The following is a 25,436-nucleotide window of genomic DNA, read 5'->3' on the forward strand; positions in this document are numbered from 1 at the left end:
CTTCTAAGTTGAGATGAAGGTAAAAATGAAGCATGTGATTAAGTGAAATAAAAGTAGCTATGCAAAATATTTGTGATGGCAGATATGAAAAAATAACTAATTGAAAAAATTTAAATAGCTTTTTTAAAAAATATTAAAACAAAAAAATCTGAGTTTTACTTCCAGAGCCTATCCCTTAATAAAACTTTGTCTTTAAGAGAAAGTGTGTTTTATACCATCAGAAACAATCTCAGACTACACTTGATATTAAATCTGGGAAAGGTTTAGCCCATATTCATAAAAAGTACTCTTGCATACTTTCAAAAAGGTGAAGTCCAATAGTCAGTATGGCTGCTCAATACATACGGTATGTGTTAGTGTAGTGTATTACCTAGTATAAAAGTAGAACTCAAGTTGTTTTGAACATCAGTAAAGTTAAAATACTACCCACAACATGTCTTTGTGGAAACTGTATCTTCAATATCAGATAATGATCAGAGTTACAGTTTATTTAGTCTCAACTTACTGTATGGCACTTCTGTGCATATGATAGCTACTTGAAAATATTCCAGTGTATGTTTTCAGGAGCAAATATTCTGCACTCGGGTTCATATGGTGGCACACTTACCTGGACTTCTACTAGCCATTAATCATAACTGACAATTGTTATATGACTGCATATAGCAATCTCAATACGCTTGGTGGATCCATTTGAAAGTTTGCGGTTTTAAAGGTTTAAACAACCACAGAATAAAAATGGCTGTTTGGACAGTATACGTGTTGGGAGGATTAAGAAGAGGTTGCATGCGTCGTGTCCAACCGACCACGTTTAACCTTTTTAGCATAGGTGTGATTTTCTTAGTATTGTTGTCTGGAGTTTCCTTCTTTTAAGTCTGTTGGAATCGGTTGAGATGAATTATATCCCTGTATTCTGTGCTGCTGCTGATGATTGTGAAAGCACAGAACTTCAGGAAACCTGGAAGGGTTTTACTTTCTAGATGTTCCACCTTGAGACCAAGGTGAAGAACCTTTATCACAAGGCAAGAGCGTTTACTTTGTTTCCAGTGGAGCTGGTTGAAAAATACAGTTTTTCTCCTGTGAAACAATTATATCCTGTTTGCGGGAACATAGGGATCACCATATTTTAATTTCTTATGTCTAATATCATGCTTTGGAGATTTATACTGTTCCTCAAAGCTCTAGAGGAAAGCAATATCTTATTTTTCAACTTCTCTACATGGAATGGAGAAAGCTTGAGGTTTCTTAGTACGTGATGCTATAATGGTTGCTGAGACTTTTGGTTGGATGGCTTATAAGATTAATAATATACATGTTCCCAAGCTTTTTATCTCCATTTCACTAGCTCAAATACAGTTGGGTTTTAGGGCTGGTGTGTAGTAACTAAAAATTTTCCACAGTCTGATAGACACTTGTTTGTTTCAGGCCGTTTCCTTGCAGGCAAACTGTAAACCATTGCAAACAGCACTAAATTGCACGCCCTTGCAAACAAGCAAGTATGCCTGGAGAACCAGGAAAAGGTGTGACTGCGGCTTATACCGATGAGGGGGAGATTAAAATTAGACACATGGGGTAGTGATGATAGCTAGTACATTCTGAGCTCTGTTGCTATAAAATCTGCCTACAAAGCTTGGTAAACACTTAGGAAATGAACAATTTTGCATTTGAGGTGATGAAGGAATACTTTTTGGTAAATTCAGTAGCCTAGGCTCCATAATCATCCAGGCTGGGAACCTACTGGAAAGCACAATGTAGATTAGAATGTATATTCGGATAGTCTATGGAAAATTTATACTAGCACAAAACACGTCATCAATGAGGATTTAATGCATAGGTAGAGTAAGAATTTTGTCATGGGGTGATGCTTGAGAGTCGGGTGCTCCCATAAGCACCTTCTTTCAAACAGGTTCAGTGCTTGTTGGCAGCTCAGATGGTCCTCTTCCTGTGGGCCTAGAGGGGCTTGCCTGTAGGCATGCTGAGAACACTCCCACCGACCTTGCAGTGATGGCTGCTTTTTCTGAGTGAGAGGATAACAGAGCAGGACAGTAAACTCATGCAAAATGTAGGAAACCATGGTTTTATACCTTTCTGTCTGTGACTGAATGAATGAAGCACATCTTGCCTGCCAGGAGGAGGACTGAAGCCTTTTAGCTAGGGCTGTGTCACACTCAGTATGCTTCCCTTCTCTGGCCAAGCAAAGCTCAGATTTGTTCCTGCAGCATGTCTTCAGCAACAGGTATGGAAAGCACCTATTTAAACCTATAACAGGTGAGGGTGATACTTAAAGAACACATTAGGGAGGTAGGTTATGTTCATTTGAAAGACTGCTGTTCTGCTGGATAGAGACACCAAACATATGAAAGGCAGGCACAGCCTGAGTTGGTTTAGAACAAAAAAGCGTCCCCTTTCTCGGTGTTTAAGAGAAAAGCATAGTTATGTCCTTGCAAAGTAAGTCTATGAATTACTCGAAGAAAAGCACTGGCTTTCAGTCCTGAGTACGTTGCCTGATGTTCATCGAAGAGAACTGTTTATAATACCTGTCTGTCGTCAGAATTATTTTTGGCAATAAAATTGTGTTTGCTCAGTATGCAGATTGCCACTTTCAAGGCATCTAACTCACCCTGTTCCTACATGATGGACACAGGGTATGAATTTTGGTAGGGAAGAATCGGTCATTTCACTGCTTAAGAATAGTATCCCTAAATTTCTCATTAGATGTGTCTTCAAACCCTCTGTTTCTTGGTGTGCTTTTAAATGAATGATTCTGGATATACAGACTTTTGGTGGAGATTCTGTGACTGCATCCTCATCTGTGAAATAGATGCAAGTTTCCTGTATATATGAGCTGACACATAAATATCACGTCCAGGTACTTCTAAGTAGTTGGTCATACAAATGTGAAGTTTACATATGCATTTGAAAAAATAGAGTCCTACAATGTCTTTTCACATCCTATAAGCTATCAGTGTTTTCTTCTATGTTTATTTTGAAGAATGTTTTTCTGAGATGCCTGTCTTTCAGCACAAAAAGGCCAGAAGATCAAGCAGGTCAAAGATTCTACGGTTGTTTTTTTTCTGTATCTAATATTTATTTCTCCTTACCAGGTGATTTGTATATTGGAGGAGTGGCCAAAGAAATGTATAAGTCATTGCCAAAACTGGTGCATGCAAAGGAGGGATTCCAAGGCTGTCTTGCATCGGTTGACTTGAATGGACGGCTCCCTGATCTAATCTCAGATGCTCTCTTCTGCAATGGGCAAATAGAAAGAGGATGTGAAGGTATTAAATGTGCTGATTTATATTTTTTTCTGTATCACAGTAAAAGCATTGTGCAAATCCAGTGTTTTGTTGATATGTGCACTCCATACACGGAGAGACTGTTTTACCTGTTTCTAATTGATCTTGTTTGACCCTTTTTTATATAAAGACTGCATCTTTTTTTAGTATTAAGGAGCCAAGTGTGTGCCTACAGAACAGAGCCTGATCTAAGAACATGAGTTATCTTCTTAAATGTTTAATGTAGGTTCCATCCTTCTCCAGTGGCAAGATATTTTGCATGTATTTTGTTTACTTCTGATGTATTTTAATTAATGACAGAAACAATAACAATTAGCTTCAATGAAGTCCTTTGTATCTTCATAACACTTAGGCATTAGCTGATGTTGAGACATTAGCTACTTAATTCAATTTTTAAAACAGACATTTTGAGTTGATTAATTCAAGGTTAGTTTATGAAACTGTTTAAGATCAATCTTCCATCTTCTCTATTTTCGCTCGCCCCTGAGACTTGTATTGTCATGAGCCTTCCGATTTCCTATCTGAAATCAGTAACAGCCAAATATGTTTTATCTCACATTTTTAATGTCTTTATTGGCTCATATGGAGTATCATGGAATTTAAGTGAGAAGAGAAATAGGTGTATTTGTAATTCAGGGTTGTCAATCCCTAGCTATTTTTCCACCTTCGTTTAATCCCACATTATTTTTACTATGATTTATGGAATAATTTAAATCAGTTCTCTGTCCCTGCATATATATTTTATTCACATAATTTTGAATTTTGAGGCTACATTCAATTTTATGTGTTCTCCCCTCTCCCAAGTGCCATTCTTCTCTGGACATAAAAACATGGAAATGACACTGTAGAATTTCAAGTTGGAATCTTGATACTTTTGATGTCAAGTGTTTTAAGTTTGCAAATAGACATTGAAAAAAATCCAAGCAGGGCTGGGGAGTTTCCTCAAGCTTCATGAGATAAAGCTTTCTGGTGGATAAGCGCTGTCTCTTTTGTTGTGCATACAGCATGTTGGTACAGGTGGAACTTTTTTGTTCTTTACCTGCTGCCTTTAGTTAACAGTATAAATTATATTGATAGCACATAGAAATATGTAAAATTCACAACTTTTCTGTGGCTTTAGTGTCTATTTATTTCTATCAGGAATGGAAAAATACGTATAAATTAGTTTGTCACTGAGTTTAGAAAATTAGATTCTGCGTTCTGAATGACGTTAGCAGTTCCATGCCTGCACCATCCCTTCAGAGAGTCAAAGTATGCCCTAATTCCATTATGCGTTTCATAGCTTCTTTTGAAATTATGTAGTTTTCTAAATGGATTTTGTGTACTTCAAAGAAATATTGCCAAAGGCCTAGAGTGTGAGTTCACCTTTTAAACCAGTGGCAAAACTCAGCTATCAGTGAATTTAATAAATCTACCAACAGTTTAATAAAGCTGTACATATATTGTCCTTTTTGGTGGAGAATCAGCTTTTTCCAACACCAAAATCATCTGACACAAGCAAAATGGTCAAACCAGATGTGCCACCTGGCTCACAGAGAACTGCCTCGTCGAAAGTCTTTTGCCCACAGAAGAAAATCTTTAACAGCATGGAATGAAATATTCCCTTCCAACCTTTCTGCTTAACCCCTTGCAAATTAATTCTTCCATCTCACTTATTTACTTCAAATCTTCCTGTCTGACCCATCTGTCAGACTCCTGTCTGCAGACCATGGATCAGATGTACCAAAAAAATGTTCTGACAACTAAAGTATATTTTAAGTTACTTGTAAATTTAGCTGCCTCCGGGAAGTCTCTTGTATGCCTCGAGCTGCCCATAGCTCTGCTGCTGTGTACAGACAGGACTGTCTCCATCCTTAGAGAGTTGAGCAGTTTTGCACTAATCTCACGCTGCAATGGGATGTGTAAGCACTGTAAGTCCTCCGAGATGTTGAGTCCAAAGAGCTCAGGACACAGCAGCAGAAGTAATTTCAAAACAAGTATTAGTCACCGCCACCAGCCAAAAGATGTCTGGCTGTACTGGTGTGTATATGTCCTTTGTTAAGACATCAGCCTGCCGCAAAATCTTTCCTGAGAAGTGAGGCACTTGGTTTTGATGTTCTTCAGACTCCTTTGGGATGGAATTCCCCATCTTTCTCATTTAAAACAACCCAAAAACCTGGGGTGAAAGCTCGTTTTCTCTCTGTGTCAAACTGTGAAGCCATGATGTACTACAGATTAATTTTACCTGTTAGGATTTTGTTCTTAAAATATTGATGTTTCTCAATAACTTTTCTGTTACAAGTGCATGTTAAAAATTCTTTCCTTGGAACATTTTTTGCAAACCCACACGTGGGATTGGCGTAGCAAGTTGTAAGACTTGCAGTTTGAAGTTTCAGCCACAGGCAGATAGATATCTCTGTTCTCTATCATTGAGCATTGAATATAATTTACACTTGGCTGAATCCACCTTGTTGACAAATTTTCAATGGCTAGAACAGATAGAAACTAACAGCTAGAAACATAAATATGCTAACTAGCTCTTCAAATTGTTAACAGCAAACCCCAGAGCCAGGTTATCAGCGTCGGCCCCATTTTTCTCTACTCAAATCCATTGCACTTTTTTACACACTTCAAATAATGCAGAATTATAGTCATTACAGAATGATGAAAAAAGAGTTTTAATATATGTAGGAGGAAAACGCACTGTGTGCATGCATGTGCATATATAATATAATTTGTATATTAAATGAACTATATGAATACTTTCAAAGTATAAGCATATGTGAAGATTCTTGGTGGTGAGATATGGGATTTGTTTTTGCAATATATAGTAAAACATTGTATATGCTGCTTAATAATGTTTTTTGTGTAATATATGGTATGTAAGCCCTCACATAAGACAAATGTAAATGAGAGACCAAATCCAGTCAATTAAAAAGTCTTCAGTGAAGACTGAATAAATTAGAATTTTGAAATAGAATGTGAATTAGAAGGTGAGTGCTTGAGAGAGTGTATTACAATATTTTTACTAAATAGCTTCGTTCTGTAATATAGGTAGGAAAATATGAACTTGTTATGGAAGATATTATAGTATTTATGGCCGTTAAACAGTCCTCCTGTGTTCTTTAAAAAAAAAAAAAAGCCTACTTTCATTAAAAGAAATTCTTATGTGTAAGCTAGCCTTGATGGCAATTTTTGGATAATGACTACTATAGATAAGCCAGAAGTTCTACGAATCAATTTCATAAAAAGCAAAATACCTTGCTTTTTAACAAGAACCTATCTGTATTTTTTCCAAATATGTGTGTTTTAACATGCACTTTTTAATGTGCCTACAGGGTCCTGCAGTTTATGTACTTTTAAGTCCTTGTGACTTTTGCTCTACTTTTGCAGAGATGAGGAAATTTAGCATTGCATAACTAAAGTGTAAATAAATGCATGAATATATAACATTTAAACACCTACAGATATTTTCACTTCATCTTTGTAAAGTTTCCGAGTAGCAGAATCTGGTGAGAAAAAAAATGTGTCTTGTCTTGTCAGCTACGGGATTCTGTCATTATAATCCCCAGCTCAAGAAAGGGTGATGTAATGCCCAAATGTTTCAACTTCTGGGCTCAAAACTCCAAAGAAAAAGAAATCACTACCCTATATCTGCCTACTGCAGTAAATCAGTTATGGGTATCATTCTTATTTGAACAGGAAAAAACAGAACCGTTAATAGCTTTGCTGAAAAAGCGATGCAGCGTACACTGCCCTCGTTCTTAATTGCGCTGGTGACTGCTCAGGCCCTGCTCCCGAGGTGCGCTCGGGCAGCGCCTCGTTTAAAGCAAGCGGCCATTGAACTGACTTAAATCATATTGCTATGGATTTTTCTGAAATACTGGCAAACCAAAGGAAAATCCCACGCTGAGGTTTTGAAAAAGCTGTAATGTGAAAGAAGGGTTAAATGGATTTCTCTCTACAGGATTATTTAAGATATTTATACAGTCTTTGACCAGTTTTCCCCTGTCATCAATGACTAGCAGTGGGACTTTCAAATAGATATTGATGTGCCTTCTCCAAAACAATTTAGGACAATTTTATAATCTCAGAAACAAATTTTTCCTTGTAGTGTCAAGAGTCAGTGTGAAATGTGTGTGTGAGCTCAGGGCAATCTGTAGCTCACGGTCTGTATTTCAGTCTTCATTCACCAGTCATGAGGAAAGGGTGAGAAAAAAGAAAGACCAGAGAGGATGATGGTGCTAATTATTCTTGAATTCAGGGTATCTGAACATGACAAATGGCTAGTCAGGACTCAGCCATCCATTTACTCTTCTAATGCATTCGTATCTATCCAAGGAAATAAAAAAAAAAAACCTTTTAATTTTCCTTCATTACATGTCATCAGCTCAATTAACCATTATATTTGTAGTAAAATACTGGCAAATTACTGCTTTCTTATTTTGGCTTGCCTGAAGATTTATGGCTATTAGCATTAATTTGTTTGCATTATATGGCATTTCTTTCTCTCTTTAACAGCAGCATGCACTTTACTCTGAATGTTTTTTTTCTGTGTTTGCTGCCATTTCAATATTGCTTACTAACATTTAATATATTTTGCTTTTTTATTTTGCTGACAAAGTTGCATTGATGAAAGCTGATTTGCAAGGTAGATAGCCCTGTGTGTATGAAACAAGACTGAAACCCCCAGTGCACAGTTGGATTTCTGCAATAAGTGCTCTGCACATTTCAGAACTAAAGTGTGTGGTTTTGTTTCGGATTTTGTCTTTCACACCTCTAAAACAATGGCCTACATGAACCTGAACCTTCATTTTCCAGCAGAGCTTGCATAAAGGCTTTCAGTCTTGAATATGTTTGTATAGTGATTGCTTTAGTGCTTTGATCATTCCTTTTCAAATTTCTTTATGTTTCAGTAGTCTAGTTATGATTCTCTAGAAATAGAGTAGCTTTGTTTTTCATGCATATGTCACATTTTGGCATGCTACTTCATTAGTAGTCTGGTTTTCTGCATTTCCCCTTAAAAAAGGAACCTGCATGGGATCCCTGAAGCATGTGAATCAGTACTTGCCAACATTCCTGCCAAAGAATCCCAAGCTCCTCTTTATTTCAGACCTAAATCATTTGAAATAAATTGTGGGATTAAAAACACTATATAGCGTAGCTTCATTTTATTATTTTTTTGGTTTGGTTTTAGTTTTATTTTCCAATCTTTACTTTCATCTCCCAGAGCTTTGTTTTCTGTGACATCTGGCTTTGCTGTTTGAAATGTATTTACAGGAAAAAATAATAAAGTTTTAGAAAACATGATAGCAGTTAATGGTCTGACATGAGATTAACATTCCCGCTACACCTGGAATAACTCTGCTTCAGTTCGTGCATTCTTATGTGTTTGACATATCAATCTTAAAACTCAAGCAAAACCACCCTTTTAATACTAACGTGCTGCTACAAAATCAGCAAGTTTATGTGCCTTTTACCTGGTAACTCTTTGCTCATTTGATTTTGAGATGTTGGCAACTAGTTAATGTGATCCAGTGAGAAATACCTGTCTTCGGAAGACAAATTGCAAGTCCTTTTTTGTGTGTTCTCATCAGGCCCCAGCACAACGTGCCAAGAGGATTCGTGTGCAAACCAGGGAGTGTGCTTACAGCAGTGGGATGGATTCAGTTGTGACTGTAGTATGACCTCCTTTAGCGGACCGTTGTGCAATGACCGTAAGTACGCTACAAAATGCTGATCTGAACCCTGGAGAGCTTTAAGGCAATATTTGCAGCAAGTGTCCGAAGCTTGATATTGTTTTAATATTGGACATTTAAATGAATTGGCAAACCCTGTGAAAATCTGTAAGGCTTGTGGGAAGAACGTAGCTAAAATATACAGTATAAATTTTGGACAATGTGCAGTATCAAACACTGACAGAATTTAGTTTTATTACGCTTGATTGCATGTCTAACATACTGATGGTTACCTGTTTGAAATAATCCCTTTCCTACATAAATGTTACAAATAGGGTTTTTTTCCCCGACTGAAAAAACCTTTTACATTTTATTATCTTAAGCTATATTGTAATTTTGTAGCATTATATCATGAGGGCTATAATTACTGTGAAACAGTTGACAAGGCTCATTATCTCCCTTTGTAAAATTCTTTAGGTGACACACTAAGCATGCCAATAATAAAAGCATGCAGAGTATTTTAGTTCTTTTAAATTTCATCTGAATAAAACTACATAACATACACCAACCATCTGGTCTTTCAGGAAAAGCTTAAATGTGTCAAAAATAAGGGGCCTGACTCACCAATGTCATAATCTAGTTTTATTCCAATCTAGCTTTATTGATCTAAACAGAATTATGCAGAAGTGAAAGTGGAATAGTAATGTAAGAGCCATAATGATCCACGGTAACTGATTAAAGCGAGCTACTGAGTTTTCTTTTTAACTCATCACGTTTGAAATATCCAAATGTTGCACATTTTTATATCCATATGAAGAGGAAATTTCTTTAGGGCTAAGCATTTTTATATCTATTTGTATACGTTTAGCTGAATGAACGACTGATTGTAGAAAGTGTTGGTATAACTGTCTAGTCAAGCATTTTGGATTTTTATGTCTTGTTCTGGTTCTCCACTCTACCGCAAGGTGTACCTTCTTGGACAAACCCTAAAATAATAGAATAATTATAATCCGAAAAGCTTTTGGCTCAAATTGTGTCGAGCACAAAGCTGGAAAATGAATTATACGTAAAAGCTATATTGATTATCCTCATGAAAGTTACGCTTTTCGACTCTTAAGCATGTTTTGAAAACTATGGAAAGGACTCCTCTCAGTGTGTTTCTCTGCAGTTGCTGTTATGGTAGAAATCAAATGTGGTATCAAAAAAATTTTGGTAATTTGAGCAAAGGTTTGGGTTTACTTTATGTATTTGAGTTTGCCCTTCCCTGCAACGTGAGTGATTAGTCATACTGCTACATATATATTTTTAGAGATTTCAGTCCCCTATCTGCTACAGGAGAAAATTGATTTGTCTCTATTTTACTTTTGTTATTTCTGTTCTTCTGTGATCTTTGAGTTCTTCCAAAAGTAACTAAAAACTATGAATGAGAAGTTATATATTCTACATCTAACAAAGGCAAAACTGTGTTTATAAATTTGTCTTAGTAGTAACTGATGGCTGGACCTGGAATATTCTATGAATTATTTCTTCAAGTGACAGCTACTGCATAAATTTGGTGAACTGATGAACTTTCGTAAGAAAGATATTTACCAATCGGTGAAGGCTCATTTGTATGGTAACATTATGGACTACATTGCACACAATCAGATAATTCTCAATATACTATTTCTGATGATGGTAAAGGAGTACCTTTAGCACATGGTTGTAAAAAAGAATCACTTTTTTTCCACGTAAATATTTAATTTTTTTTAAATGTTCTATCACAAGCATTAAATATAAATTTATCCTAGACATGCACGTTTTGTAATAGAACGCAGAGTCTGGTAAATGCAATACATTTGGTTTCTACTTTATCTTGGCTCCTCAGATTAGTTCAGATACCAAAAATCCGCAAAGCAAATCTAATGAGAGAGATTTTTCATAATGGTATGTGTGAGGAAAAGGAGGAGAAATGGTGTTGTAATCTCAGTGTCATCTAGATGCTCCTAGACTGCTCTGGGCTGTGTTTGGGAAGAGCATAATGGGAAGAGGAATGATGAAACGTTAGTACATTTTTTAGTGAGTTGCATAGGCTGCACACCACAGGCTAAACTTCTGCAGCACTGAAGTAAGACAGATTCCCTTCACGTGAAGAAAGATTATCTCAGCGGCAGGTCTGGAATACCACCTGGCTGTTGCTGAAAAATGCATCCCCTTTGGAAGGATTTAGGCATGTTCGTGTGCGGTGTGTGGGAGCATGTTTCCACTGCAGACTGTGCATGGAGCAATGCTGGTTCACAGAAGCTGAAATCTAACCCAGTATTGCTACGCAGGCAGGCCCTTGGCTTACATTACATTTGAATGTACTGTTTTATGTATTTATGAGTATTCAGGACATCGAAATCTCATAGGTAGGGAAATTTTGTTACCAACCCCAAAAATTAACTACTTAAAAAAAAAAAAAAGGGGTCAGTGGTCATAAAAGAAACAGTTAAAAGTACCTGGTTTTTGGACACTTGCATCCCTCCTGTATTGGGTGTCTGTATCCAGGTGCTGGCAGCAGGGGGCTGCAGGGTGGCCTCAGTGAGGAGAGGCCGGGACTGCCCCATGCAGGGCACAGTCAGCTCCAGTGGACCCACCACAGCTGAGTCCCTCAGCCAAGCTGGTGGCACCTCTATGAAAACACGCTTAGAAAGTATGCCATTTTTACCAAAATGCCAGACAGATGAAGGAGAAGGGAACAGAAAGAGTGAGAAACAGCAGACGGAACACCAAGGTCAGAGCACGGGGAGTGGGCGAGCAGCTGTGTGGGAGTTTGGCCCTCAGCCAGGGCTAACCCACCACGCTTCCCCATTATTTTGTTTAATGCAGCACATATATTTGAGTAGAAATTCCAGAGTGATAAAATGGCTGAGGTGAGAGGGGACCTGTGGAGATTGTCTAGTCCAACCCCTCCACTCAATGCAGAGTCACCTAGTACAGGCTGTCCAGGGCTGTGTCCAGTTGGGTTTTGAATATCTCCAAGGATGGACACTCCACAACCTCTCTGGCCAACCTGTGCCAGTGCTCAGTCCCCCTCACAGTACAAGCGTTTTCCTTGTATTTAAATGAGATTTTGTGTGTTTCAGTTTGTGCCTGTTGCCTCTTTTCCTGTCACCGAGCACCACTGAGTGCTTCTTCACTCCCACCCATCAGGTATTTTAAAACACTGATGGGATCTCCACTGAGCCTTCTCTTCTCCAGGCTGGACAGTCCCTGCTCTCTCAGCCTCTCCTCATATGAGACATGCTTCGAGCCCTTGATCGCCTTTGTGGCTATTTGCTGGACTTACACCAGCGTGCTTATGTTGCTCTTGCAGTGGGGAGCCCAGCACTAGGAGACAGTGCTCCAGATGCACCTCAGCAGTGCTGAGTAGAGGGGAAGGATCACATCTCTCAACCCTTCTGCGACATTTTTCTTAGTGCAGCCAATGAGACTGTTGGCCTTCTGTGCCACAAGAGCATGTTGCTGAATGATGTTCAACTTGGTGTCTACCAGGATGCCCAGATTCTTTTTTGCAAAGCTGCTTTCCAGCTGGTCAGGCCCCAGCTGTCCTCGTGCATGAGGTCGTTCCTCCCCAGGTGCAGGATTTGGCAGTTTTGTTTGTTTTACAAGGTTCATGTGAGCCCCCCTCACCAGCTTGTCAGCATCCCTCTGAATGGCAGCACACATCTATCAACCACTCCTCACAGTTTTGTATCATCTGCAATTTGCATAAATGTGCACAAATTACCTTGCTGCATTGGAGTTGATACTTTCAGCATGTTTCCCATAGTAACCTCAGCGCACGAAAATTTGACATGCATCATTCCTGGGCTTTACAATGTAAATGTTTCACGTGTATCATTCTTGTCTTTAATTTCCAAAACAGAGAGTTTGGAGGAAATAATGGAAGAAATAGTTTCTTGAAAAGCATTATAATGCATTCTACTAATATAGTGTGCAAGAAGTTGCTTTAATCTTTCCAATAATAGCAAATTATTACTCCTATGCTGTTCAGTCTATTATTCCAGGTGAAAAGGTGCACAGCTTAAAATGAAGACTTTATTATTATTTTTTTTTAAGTTCTCTCAAAATAAGCACCGTGTGACACAGGTTGTTTCTTTCCCAGTCCAAGTGTGTCCTCTGTGTGTCAGCTAGAGAGAAGGAGAAGTTTAGGGAATGTATTCCTACAATGACCTGGGCCTGCCAAGGCTAAGGCTGCAGTTTTACAACTGTAGTCAGGAGCACCCACAATTTAATCCACAAAAGTTTTGCTTCGTTGCAAATCTTGGTGCTCCACTAGAGTGAGTATGGAATGCCTGTAGCCTGTGAGCCTCTGGCGGCGCAGGTGGGAACGCTCTGTGTGCTGCGCTTTCCTATTTACCGGAAGATAAACACGGCAGGGGAAGTTTTGACCCCAAGATGCTATACAGATTATCATTTTCTCTTTTGATGTGATATGACACTTGGAGATTCAGGGCAACAGTGCTCTTTAGATGTGATAGACAGAAGTGTTACACTGATAAGCGTAAAGCAGGCCAGTAGCAGCTGTTCCCACAAAATGGGATTATATATAAGAGACTGTACTAAAAGGACAGTTAATGGCTGTTCTTACAAATGGATGGCTGCACGCAACTCCTCTGAGAAAATACATCATGAACATTGTAACTATTGCTAACAGCAGGTTATGTAGTGAAAGCTATCCTCCCAGGGAATTCAGTTTTTTATAAGAGTAGGGTTGAAAATTACTCTGGCAAAACAAAACAAAACAAATCTGTAAGAGATGATCTGCTTTCTATAAGTTTACATCTGTTTTTACTCAGGCAGTCTTTAAGTATAGCCATATTAGTGAATGTAATGGCATGTTTGTGGAAACAAATACTGCTATTATGGCATAGAAAATAGCAGACATAATAACATTGTCACATTACATTAGTACAGAAATGTTCTGTGCCAAATTACAGGGCAGCTTCAACACTGTCTGTTACTATAAGGGAATAATGTTGGTGTTGCACTTGTGATGGTATAGCTAACGCTGTGTCAACACTTCCATTAAAATCCGTTTCTGAAGGGTTAGAACTTCACCGTGGAGTCTCTCCTGACTAGGAATTTGAGATTCCCAACCGCTGTAACAAAACTTTTTTAAAAAGTTCTCCTATTTTATTTTGACTCTTTACCAAGAAAAATCAAAAGCCCTCATTTAAATGGAGAACTGTGTCAATATTACAAAATGGATTCGCATAAAACATGGTTGATTGCATTATAGAGATACTGCCTTTCGGCTAAGTCCGTATCTATAGTGATGCTTAGACTTGATTTTAAATGTGTTTGGATGTTAATATAATAATTGTTGTGTATCAGGATGATTTAATTGGAGATTGGACAAGGGGTTCAAGGAAGGCCTGCTCGGAAAAGATGGAATCTAACTGCCAAGGTGGGGTAAAAGTATCTTTGCCACAAGCTGGCCAACCTGGTGAGCCAGGACATAGGAATGGTGGGGAATGGAGATGATAACTCACAAGAAAATGAGGAAAATAGCGGAAGCCTCATCCTCACAGACCTAGTCCTCATGGGGCACTTGAGTTACCCCAGTATCTGACGGAGGGGCAATGGAGCAGGGCATAAGCAGTCTAGGAGATATCTGGAGTGCATTTACTTGCTGACACAGATGATCAAGGAGACAGTGAAGGTAGACACACTGCTAGACCTCATTTGTACAAACAAGAAAGAATGGATCAGGGTTGTGATGGTCAGGAAGTTCAAGTTCTTGGGTGTCAGGGGCAAGACAAAAAGCTGGAACACAATCCTGGACTTCAAGAGAGCAGACCTTGGCCTGTTCAGGGACCTGCTTGGAAGAATCCCAGAGGGCCCAAAAAAACTAGTAGGTTTTCAAGGATCGCTTCCTTGAGGCTGAGGGAACCCTCATACACAGAAAATCAAGTAAACATGGCAAAAGGCAGGAGGAGCCTCTGACAAAACTCAAACGTTAAAAGAGAGCATGCAAGAGGTGGAAGCAGGGTCAGGTGGCCCAGGAATAATATAGAGATGCTATCCATGCATGCAGGGATGGGGTTAGGAAAGCCAAGACCCACCTGTGGTTTAATCTGGCAAGGGATGTAAAAGGGCTCCTACCAGCAGCGAAAGAGCAGGAAAATGTGGGCCAGCTACTGAATGGGGTGAGGGGACCTCATGGCAAGGGACATGGCAGAGACTGAAGTACTCAGTCTTCTTTGCCTTGGTCTTTACTGGCAGGACCAGCCTTTAGCACTTTCAGCAATCCCAGGTCCCTGAGAACAGTGGGAAGCTCTCGAGGAAGACTTACCTTGGTGAAGACAGATCAGGCTGGGGAATATCTGAACAAAGTGGACATATACAAGTTCCTGAGACCTGGTGGGAGGCACCCACAAGTGTCACAGGTCATTGCAAGCTGTAATTTGAAACTAAAAACTGTAAAAATACATTAGTCAAAGTTTATGAGAAATTTGGATATTAGAGTATTTGACATAATAAAAATTCCAGGAGGAACTGAATGATTCTCTCTTCAGTCCAGTGTTTGGAGAGTGCATTAAGTAACATTGAGGTTATACTTCGAACCACAAAAACCCTAAATACTGAGTCAGTGTTCAACTTCTGCAATAAATGAGCGGTTTTATAAACACCAACCGCCCTCACTGCAGAACTCTGATCAAAACAGGTGTATTCGTGCACTGAATAAGACAAGTCTCACACTTTGTGAACAAGTAATTAGCAATTATATAGTAATCCATATGCAAGGAGGAGTAATTTCATATTGCACATAGAAGTCTAGATCTGGCTTTCCTTAGATTTGCAGTGCTTTGTATTTAATGTCATCTATGCGTAAATACATATTTAAAAAATATAAAACCACACATTACATCTATAGTGTATAAAAAATAGGAGTATTATTTTTCTTATCTATGTCACTGACTTTTTACAGTTTTCTGAACTATCATATGGTGTTGACAGTGGATAGTCATTCTCCTCTCACAATGTTTTCCTTCTTCTGGAGTGCAAATCAGAGTGTGGTATTCACATAATCTCTGTTTATATTATCAGTCTGGTATTACACAAATGATGGATTTAAATAATTTTACCGCATATATTTCTTTAACATTTATTAATTGATTTAACTGTTATGGATACTCTATCTTTTGGACCTTTTGACACGTAGAGTGTAAGATCAGTCTTAACGCTACTGTTGTGAGAAGGGTATAAACAAAATAAAGGAGCTTAATTAAACCAGTGACCGAAAGCTAAACTAACCATAAGAGCCACTTGGTAATACTTTGCAAAATAATATTACATATTCCTGGCTAAGACTTTACAGTTGCTAGCTACCAATAAACATACAACCTGCTATTAAGAACGGGATAGAGAATTCCTCAGAGTACTTTAAAACACATTTGATTTCCATCTCCAGTAGCTGAGAATTAAAAAATCTGTCCCTGATAACACACCAGTCTAACTACTTCATATGATTATTTTGCCACAGAGTCTCACAGTACACGGGAGAAATAAAGATAGCTGCACACAAAATTACATTGCAGGGAAAGCTGCTGGAATGAACTAATTGAAGAAATCTCAATTTGTTCAGCTTTATCTTATCCAATATCGCTCTATAATGAATATTTGGAATTTCTGGTGACAAATATCAGTGTCCTAATTTGTATAAACTTCAAAGGACTTAGGACTTCACGCACGCAGTCTTGAAAATGCAGAAATATTGAGGTGTTTAGGAGAATTAGAAAAACTGTAAAAGAGCAAGGAAAGCAAGAAGTGTTGCCTGCGAGCCATGGCTGTGGACGAAGATTACTTTTTTTCTTTACTTTTGTTTTTATTGGAACCCTATTCAGGATAAACTGCACCTTGAGCTCTCAGACTCCTGTGACGTTCTGTGGGACCACACGTTGCTCCAGCCAGAACTATGGAGCATGTTGCACAGATGACAACATGTTTTCAAGGTTTTATTGACCCAGCTCTGTTAGGTTTTTTTTCTCCTCTGTTTTGTGTGGATTTTGTAGTATGTAAATTTTGGCCTTTCATTAAGGTGCATCAGTCTATTAATTATGTAAGTTAACAGGCATGCTTTTGTTGACAGCCTGAAAACAAGTTTTGGAATTTTTTTTTTCTTGTTTACAAACAAATTCTGGAGTAGTCAGTTAGATGAGTTATCCGTGCCTAAAATAGTCAAGTAATATCCATTTTCTTAAATAGATTTCAACCTATCCCTTTAAAAAAATGAAAATAATAGAAAGTTGTTTGACAGTGATTGTAGAAGCTCTTACACGTGAGAATATTTCTAATAAGCAGTAATAAGTAAAGTTTTAAGTGGGATATTTGATACAGAAAAAGCCAAAAAGAAACTTTCAAGGTAGCCAGAAGATTGTTACGGTTGTGCTCGTAGCTCGGGTAGAAGCAATTATGCAACATTTCTGGCCTACTTGGAGGTATTTTCTATTTCACAATATTAAAAATGGAACATAGAGTCAGAAAATTGCAACCTTCTCTCTGCCTCTGGAGGAATCAAGGGAGTAATTAAATTGGATTTTGGTATGTCAATAATATCTTTCTCTTATTAATGGCATAATAATTTTGTAAATCAAATCCTAGAAGTGTTTCCAGTGTCATAAAGGTGAAAATGATTAAGGGTTAATTAAATATATTCTCATGGAACTAAAATTGTTCTGTTGGGTATCATTAGATTCCTTTCTCTAGAACTTTCAATTATTACGATTTAATAGCATACTATGTACAATTCGGGCCTGAAATTTGTGTGGCCAAAAGCTATTCACAGTAATAAGCGTACTGGATGAGTGTTGTCACTGTTCTTTCTCACTGATTTCTCTGAATATTCCAACAACATCATATATTAAAATTAATTTTAGGTAACTAGTAGTTTTCCGAACAAAATTAGTCGCTATATGTGGCACAGCTGGAGCAGAAGTTTTAGCTCTGTAATGGTGTCAGTCGTTCCTCTCCAACAAACCTAAAAAAAGAGTAATGAGTAGGTCTTAGGTTTTTTAATAGGTGACAGCTGTAAGGGTCACAAGTGGTAAGAAAGAAGAAAAAGCTTTCCCAAGCAGTGTCTTCTAGAACCCATAGCATGAGAATGGCTCAAAGTGTATCGGGGGACTTTGGTAATATATCTGTTTTATGTGTATTTAAGTGCAATGGCACAATGATGCACAGTGGTGCTTCAGAAAGATAAAATTATTTGGTCTTTCTGAAGTCTGTACACCCGGACTCAGGTTACTAAGGCAACCTGATCTTCCTCAGCATGTATTCTGGCTTGGCGGATACGTAGGTAGGTTAGATTCAAGGTAACTATATACATATGAGGAACTCCTATAATCATTGCAAACCAAGATTTTGTTGGTAGCTTGATACCATCTTCACAGCCTTCTGTGTGTTCATTTTTGCCAGGTGCTACAGAAAATTGATGCAAAGAAAATCTTTCTATGAAAAGCAGGGTAAACAAAATGACCTGAATCTTATATGGGTAAATCAAGGTGTTCTGGAGTCCAAATTTAAGATTTGTGTCATTCCTCAGAAGCCGAGAATGGAAGCATACACTGGAGTAATGGCAAGGCACAGAGCGGGATACGTTATACAGACATTTTTGCAGCTTTTGTGATTTTGTTCCTGTGCTACAGGATGGATATTGTACCTGGTTTTGATCACTTTTGGCCTGCCAGCTCCACCTAACCAGCAGTTAATCTGAATGAAATTTCCATATTTTTCTTAGCACACACACCCATAAGCCTGCTTATTCTCTCAATGTCACATGTGGCATTTAAGATCCTTTAATGTGTCATTTTGATTTAACCTTATGAATCTTGTATACCGATGTTGAGTTTCAACGTTTTCACAGCTATTTTCTGCCTAGGTATTTTAGGAAATCCTGCAGGAAGGTAACAGAGTCAGTAATAACAGTATGAAAAAATACTGCTGGAAGCAGTACTCCTAGGGCTGAAGGAATTTTACAAGGTTTTAGTGTCTAGTTGTTTAATGAAGGCAACAACTGCAAAATGAAGTCCCAGCTTGGGGAAAACCACTCCGTATTAAAAGCAGTCAATAGCCAGCTTGGGCACTGAAAAGTTGGAACTGTAGAAAAGAGGGTGAAAACCAGCTAGGGCTCATGAAGCTGTTTGATGCGCACAAACCCAATTTAAAGGCCGTGTTAAGGATGCTTGTCAATTTGGTGCTAATTCTGGAGGAATGTTCACGCTGCTAAGCTTTATGCTATCAGTCTTTGTAATGAGGCCGTACTTTGAATTGAAAACAGTCATATGAAGAAGCACATCATTTCACCGTAAACATCCACGCTAAAAAAAAAACCACTTAAAATGTATGATATGCAATATTCAATGTCAAAGTGCATTAATATTTTCAGATACCATTTTCAAATCATCTTAAGCTCCGAGCCCGCTTTACCATGCAAGGAATTCCTCCCTATAGCATGTTTGTTGCTTTAAAGTTCTCCCCCTTTTAAAACAGTGTAAATCTTGAGAAAGCTTCTAATCAGATCAATGGTCTGATGTTTGGCTTATATTAAATATTTCACAGAGAGGTCAGAGTACTTTGAGTTTGGGAACTTAATGCTGCTTGGAAGTATCAGCTGTGGAGGGCCACTACCTCCTGTCCATAAATCCTAAAAATAGGAGCTGAAGGTACTCGGTCCCTCTAAATATCAGGCTTTTGATCACTTACAAGATACAAATGTTGCTGTGTGCTGGGGAACAGAGGTGTACATATGCATTCTGAAATAACACCAGGACAGATGCTTGCTACCAGCAAACTGAAATTCAGTGACTATTCAAGTCTCAAATCACTAGTTAAATAACTAATTTAAATATGTTTAAATCCAGAGTCACCATATATGGTCATGGCATTTTCCCTCTTCTTCAACTATTAAACCCAGAGTTCGTGAAATTGCTTGAAATTCTTTCTACTTTCATTTTTCCCCCACTTTATCCCATCTTTGGATATCTATTTGGTGATCTTCTCCTGCTTGCTTTGCTCTCTTTGTCCAAGTTCTGCTTTAGTTTTGAGCTCCGATCTTTCCCAATTTATTCAGTCTTTTCTTTTTTCTTTTTTGTCTGCTAAAAGGATGTGGACACATTTTAATAGGCTTCCTTCTGTAATCCCTGAGGGGAAGTCTTTATAGCAGGAAAATATTCAAACTGATAGTATCTCTGTAATTGAAAGCACTACCAGGAATAAATGAAAAATGTTTCCAAATTTGCTGGACCAGCAGTGGCATGTCAGATCAAGTTCAGATACTTTCAGAACTGAGTAGATTTAATTTCTGTACAACTGAGGCCTGCAAATTTTTTGGAAATCGAAATTTTGCAAAGATTTTACTGAGCAAACATAATCCTATTTTACCCTGAAATTCTACCACAAAGCTTTTATCTTTCTTGCTTCTACTTACTACCAACATGTATTACTAGCGATGTTTAATTTGAGCTACTTAATGCAGCCTTACTGGGATGACAGCCAACTTCAAAGAAAGCTTCTGTAACCCTAACAAATGCACAGGGCCGAGAGATGATATTTTCCCTGAAGATTAACCTTTTCCTGTGGAAGATACTGTATGCCAGACAACAGGGAAAACCTTGTGGATACTGATTTATAAGCCTATAACAGAAATGGGGTGTATTGTAGTTTCAGATGTCTGGAAAAATTATTTCTCATAATTTGACTATTTCTGCATTGTGAGGTCTTTTTTCATCCGATTGACCACAAGATAAATAAGTCACCTAAGGAATTGCTCCAACTTGTTTCTCAGCCCTATTCTCTAGGAAGAATGAAGTCAGGATTAAGGTTGTGCAATAGTTACAACGTTGTAAAAAATATTGTTGAATTAAGTGCTTTGGAAAATGTCAGTTTTAAAAGTCATAACTGGAAGGGTCTTCTCTATGTTTAGAGCAGGAACAGCATCCGAGGTGGTAACATAAAATTCCCATAACACCCTGCTAATGTAACCCTGCATAGAAACTCTCCAAAGATAGGAATTCTGTTCCTTTTTTTTTCAATTTCTTTAAACTGCTGATCCCATGCAACTTCAAAAATGGGAGTGTCAGTTAAAGTGGGGATGGCGCAGATATTTTTAGGTCACGTCATGTAATTCAGCATCACCAGCGCAACTGCGGTGGCTGTAGGGGGACCAGTTGGGAACGAATTTTGGACTCTCAAACTTCTTAGGCCAGATCTGCATCCTAAGCCAAGATCTTGTGGCACTACATCTTTAGCTTGATATGCCAGAAAAGATTCCTATGGTGAGGGGATGCTGGGAACAGAGGGTAATCTTGCTCAGTTTGTGCATAGTAAATTATCGATGTGTAAACATTGGTGGAGCTGTAAGTTAACTAGTTTTTAAAACTGGAAAGCATAAGAAAGAAGGCTGTAGGGAATGATAACCTTGCATATGAGTGTTGGCAGCTGTACAGCCTTAGGTCATAAATTCTGGAAAATACTGAGTAGTTTGAAGCAGAGTTCTATGTGATTTTTAAGTGCCGAGTGGGTAAGGCCTCCCAATTTTTAAGAATAATAGAAAGTCTGGGGTAGAAACCCCATAGGATATCTGTATACCACCTTGTTCATTTTTAAGTTTATTTAAACTGAAACATGGACTATTGAGAAGCAACTGTACACTAGCAAATACTAGTTACACCATGTAAATACTCTGAAATTATATTTAACATGTATGCTTATGTGAGTAAAAATGTGAATGGGTGCAGAGTTATAAAAGTGGTCTCATGTGAAGACAAAATTTCTAGATTAATACGCCCTCAAAGATAATTTAAATTATTCCTTCATATCACTGTATGTGATTCTGAAGAAAACCTCTTTTCTTCACTCTATTAAAATATAATTGCATTTTTTTAAAAAAGTAGGGATGGGAAATTTACTCATGGACCAATAACAGCATTTTGGAAAAATTTTCCCTGTCATAAATATACCGCTAATCCCCTTTTCACATTAAGATGTCTTCTAAATTCTGAGCTGAGTTTCTGGTTTTTTGACAGTGTGAACAATTTGTCTTTTTTTTTTTTTTTTCTGCTTCAAGATGAAAAAGCTATAAATCCAAAGATGAGGTTTAATATGAGTTTGCACGTTGCAGACGTTCTGTTTTCTAGCAGTTGTGTGAAAATGCAGGCGTTTCATTAGATGGACTTGTTTAACTGAGAAGAGCCTTCATCCTTGTGGGCAAGTAAAAATGATAAAAGGAGTACAGAAGAAATACACAGCTCAGAGGTCCCTGAAGACCTTTAGGATTTAACCTTCATTTGCTTTTTAATCTTAGAATTCTTTATTATTATGTGGAAGCATGTGGTTTAGTTCTTCAAGCTGGCAGGTGGTGGAAATCCCATAATTATGATCTTGGTTATACGCTGCCAGTGCACAAAGGGGAACCATGGTAATCCACTCCCGTCTATTTTCAGTAGTCATTGCATCTTGCCGGTGCTTTTTAGCATAAAATCTTACGTAAATCTCACTGTAGTAATAAAATTGCTGAAGTTATAGAAAAATAAACATTTTTAACTTTTGCAGAGAGTAACATAAAATCATTAGCCATCATATACTACTCTGCCACAGATAGCAATAAAAATGTTTAATAATCATGAAGAATACATACTCCTGTCCAGGCTGCCTCTTTTTTGCCAAGACTTAGCTATTTAATATATAAATTATTTAACCTACAGTTGTCCTTAAAATATGATCATGTCACCATTTATGTTCAGTTTAAATCAGCTATTAAAAGGAAAACATTTGCAATGATATTTGTTTCTATTGCCATCTGTGCTTTAAAACTTCTATTTATTAGTATTTTTATTCCAGTTAGATATAATGCGATTCATCTCTTCCCTCAGCTTAGAAAACATATAGGTAGTAATTCTCTGCAGTTATTTCTGACTGGACTTGAGGCTGTCTTCAAGCACTTTGAGGCCTTTATTTTTTTTTCTCTTGGAGTGGCATAAAAGGGCCGTAAGTCAAAATCCAGCATATCTACGGAGAGCCAGAGTAATTACCGTAAGAAGACAGAATGCAATAGTGCTGTCAGAACAGGAAATCTCCCCTCTGCCCCCAGCTCCCAGGACAGCAAGACAAATGAAGAAGTGTATGGACCCAAAAAGGCGATCTAAGGTTTTCTTCTGGTTCTGACTAGGTTGACCTGGATAATCACTGGGATTCTCAGATGCACTCCAATGGCGATGTGTCCCCTGTTCACTACCCACAACGGCTTTTCTGCCAGCATAGGTAGAATCCGTGTGGGATTCATTCCCATTGGGTATAAGTGGAACACCAATAAATAAACTGTTCCTCTTAGCTATTGCAGTATTGTATACAGAAAGCGATTTCTGCTATCCAGACTATTGTGTTATCCAGCAGATTGAGGAGTGTAACTTTTCAAGGAAAATCTGTCAAACATGCAGAGGATATGTCAGCATTAACATAACAAATAACAAGTTTGTCCACTCCAAACTAGCAGCACTATTTCCTACCTCTTTGTGAAAAACATCGAGTATGCTATGACATTTGGGATCTGAGTTCATGGATGAAAGATACATTAGAAAAAGGTGATAACAACAAAGTCATTATTCATCTTCAGGGCCTATTTTTATGTGCGCTTTTTACTGAAAGGTTCTATAGCATCCCAAATGAATATGTTTCTGTAGCGTGCTGCCCGTTCATATTAACGTTTGAGACAGATATTAATGAATTTATTCATGAGAACATATGTGTCAATTCTGCAGACGGTGAAATAAGCGTGCAATGGTGTTGTGGCTATCATGATTAAGTATCACCTCTGAAAGCTGTTTCCTTTCAGTGCTGATATTTGCCCTGTCTTTACGCTGTGGATAGTCAATTGTAAAAATCAGACTGGAAGCAATTTCTTTGATGCTTTTAAAAGCAGGAAATCATTTGTCACCTATCTGAATGTCAGTTTGCCATGAGTAAATTAAAATGTTACAGAACGGAGACTGGCAATTATTGCCAATTGTAATTTGAACAGCGTGCTTTGGTATTAGTATTCCTGGCAGGGCTTTTTTCCTGTCTTTGCAACATGTAGTGTTGTTTCATTGTATCTGTTTAAATTGGGAGAGACAAATATGGTGTATGGTTGTCAATCACATGTAGTAAAATATCCTCTTGATATTATGTTTTCTTCATTTTTATCTTTTTTTTTTTTTCTTTTTTAAATATTTCACAATCTGCTTTTCCTTTTGGTGTATTTCAGTCATTTTGTTTATGGGCTAAATTCTACTGTGATTGAATTTATTGATAAAGCTGTCTTAAATTCGTTGGGAGCAAGATGGATTTCTAAAGAGGCAGCTGTCTTCGTAGACAGCCCTGAATACTGTCTCTGCCTAATGAAACCAAGGCCTTCATTGCTCTGATGCGTTTAGTTTCCAGGGTTGAACGTGCAGAGCCTGTACCTGAGTGCGGATCTGCCGCGTAGCTGTACAAACCACGGTATGGCATAGGGCCATTATTAAATTTACTGTATGCTTCTGTGGTTCCTGGCAGTGCAGTCTCGTCTACCAAGAAGCCATCAAAATAAGCTCCTCAGGCAAAACATCCATTAAAGTTTTTTCTTTAAAGAAAAAAAAAAAATCTTCTGCTAATTTGCTGCAATTTATGTTTGTTTTGTGATTCTGCAGCCAAGCCTGTCAATGAAACTGTGCTAATCAGTATGAAGTTAATGCCTGTCTGCATTCAGACATCCTACAACTACCACTCCATAACTAAAACAATATTCTAAAAGGGTTTGGTTTTGTTTTTCCTGCATGGTTAAAGCCTTACAGCATGTGATTTTGCACTCTTTTTCTCTCCTTAAAAATACTTGAGCATTTTGTTTGATGAAATAACTGTACTTACAGTGTACTTTTTTCTTTTATATAGTGTAGTTTAATGATAGAAAATGGATGTTGCAGAGATAAAATTACGTACTACATACTATTGTGTCCTGTCTCAAAGACTTAAGCCCTATAATCTTTTAAAAATTGATCATTAGTCGCTTATCTTCCATAATGTTACCGTTGGATAAAATTTGGAAAACAGTTAAATTAAAAGGAAAAAAGAATAGGAGGCAGTAGGTAGCACTTTTCTGGGAAGACCATTAGAAATTAATAGGGATTGGGTAGGAGAAGCATATCTTATAAAAGGTTTCAAGATGACAGAAATCCAAGATGGAAAAAGAACTATTCAACCGTTATTTTAAAATATTGTGTCAATTTTTTTCCCCTTTTGGAGATATACAGAAGTCTGTGGACCCTCTGTGAACCTTATCATCTCATGCAAAAAGCTGTAGCTCCATTCAGGTTGTTTGAATACGCAATCTCCATTCCATTGTATCCCTTCACACTTGAAATCTATGGCTGTGTTGCTCATCTGAGAAGCTTAACGCTACAGAGTTAATACTAAGCTATTTTAATTGCTATTTTGGAGAGGATGA

At 37.8% G+C, this 25,436-nt stretch overlaps 1 protein-coding gene across 23 annotated transcripts in view; it reads left to right on the forward strand.

Moving 5' to 3' along the window:
* Nucleotides 1-25,436, forward strand: part of NRXN1 (neurexin 1) — a 715,088-nt gene that overhangs the window by 350,885 nt on the left and 338,767 nt on the right. For all 23 annotated transcript variants that reach the window (XM_054193682.1, XM_054193683.1, XM_054193681.1 and 20 more), the window contains 2 exons: nucleotides 3,102-3,275; nucleotides 8,870-8,989. In XM_054193682.1, coding sequence (XP_054049657.1) covers nucleotides 3,102-3,275; nucleotides 8,870-8,989 — 294 coding nt within the window. The remainder of the gene's footprint in view (nucleotides 1-3,101; nucleotides 3,276-8,869; nucleotides 8,990-25,436) is intronic.

This window comes from Rissa tridactyla, chromosome 3, assembly GCF_028500815.1.
Source record: "Rissa tridactyla isolate bRisTri1 chromosome 3, bRisTri1.patW.cur.20221130, whole genome shotgun sequence".
Classification (NCBI taxonomy): Eukaryota; Metazoa; Chordata; class Aves; order Charadriiformes; family Laridae; genus Rissa; species Rissa tridactyla.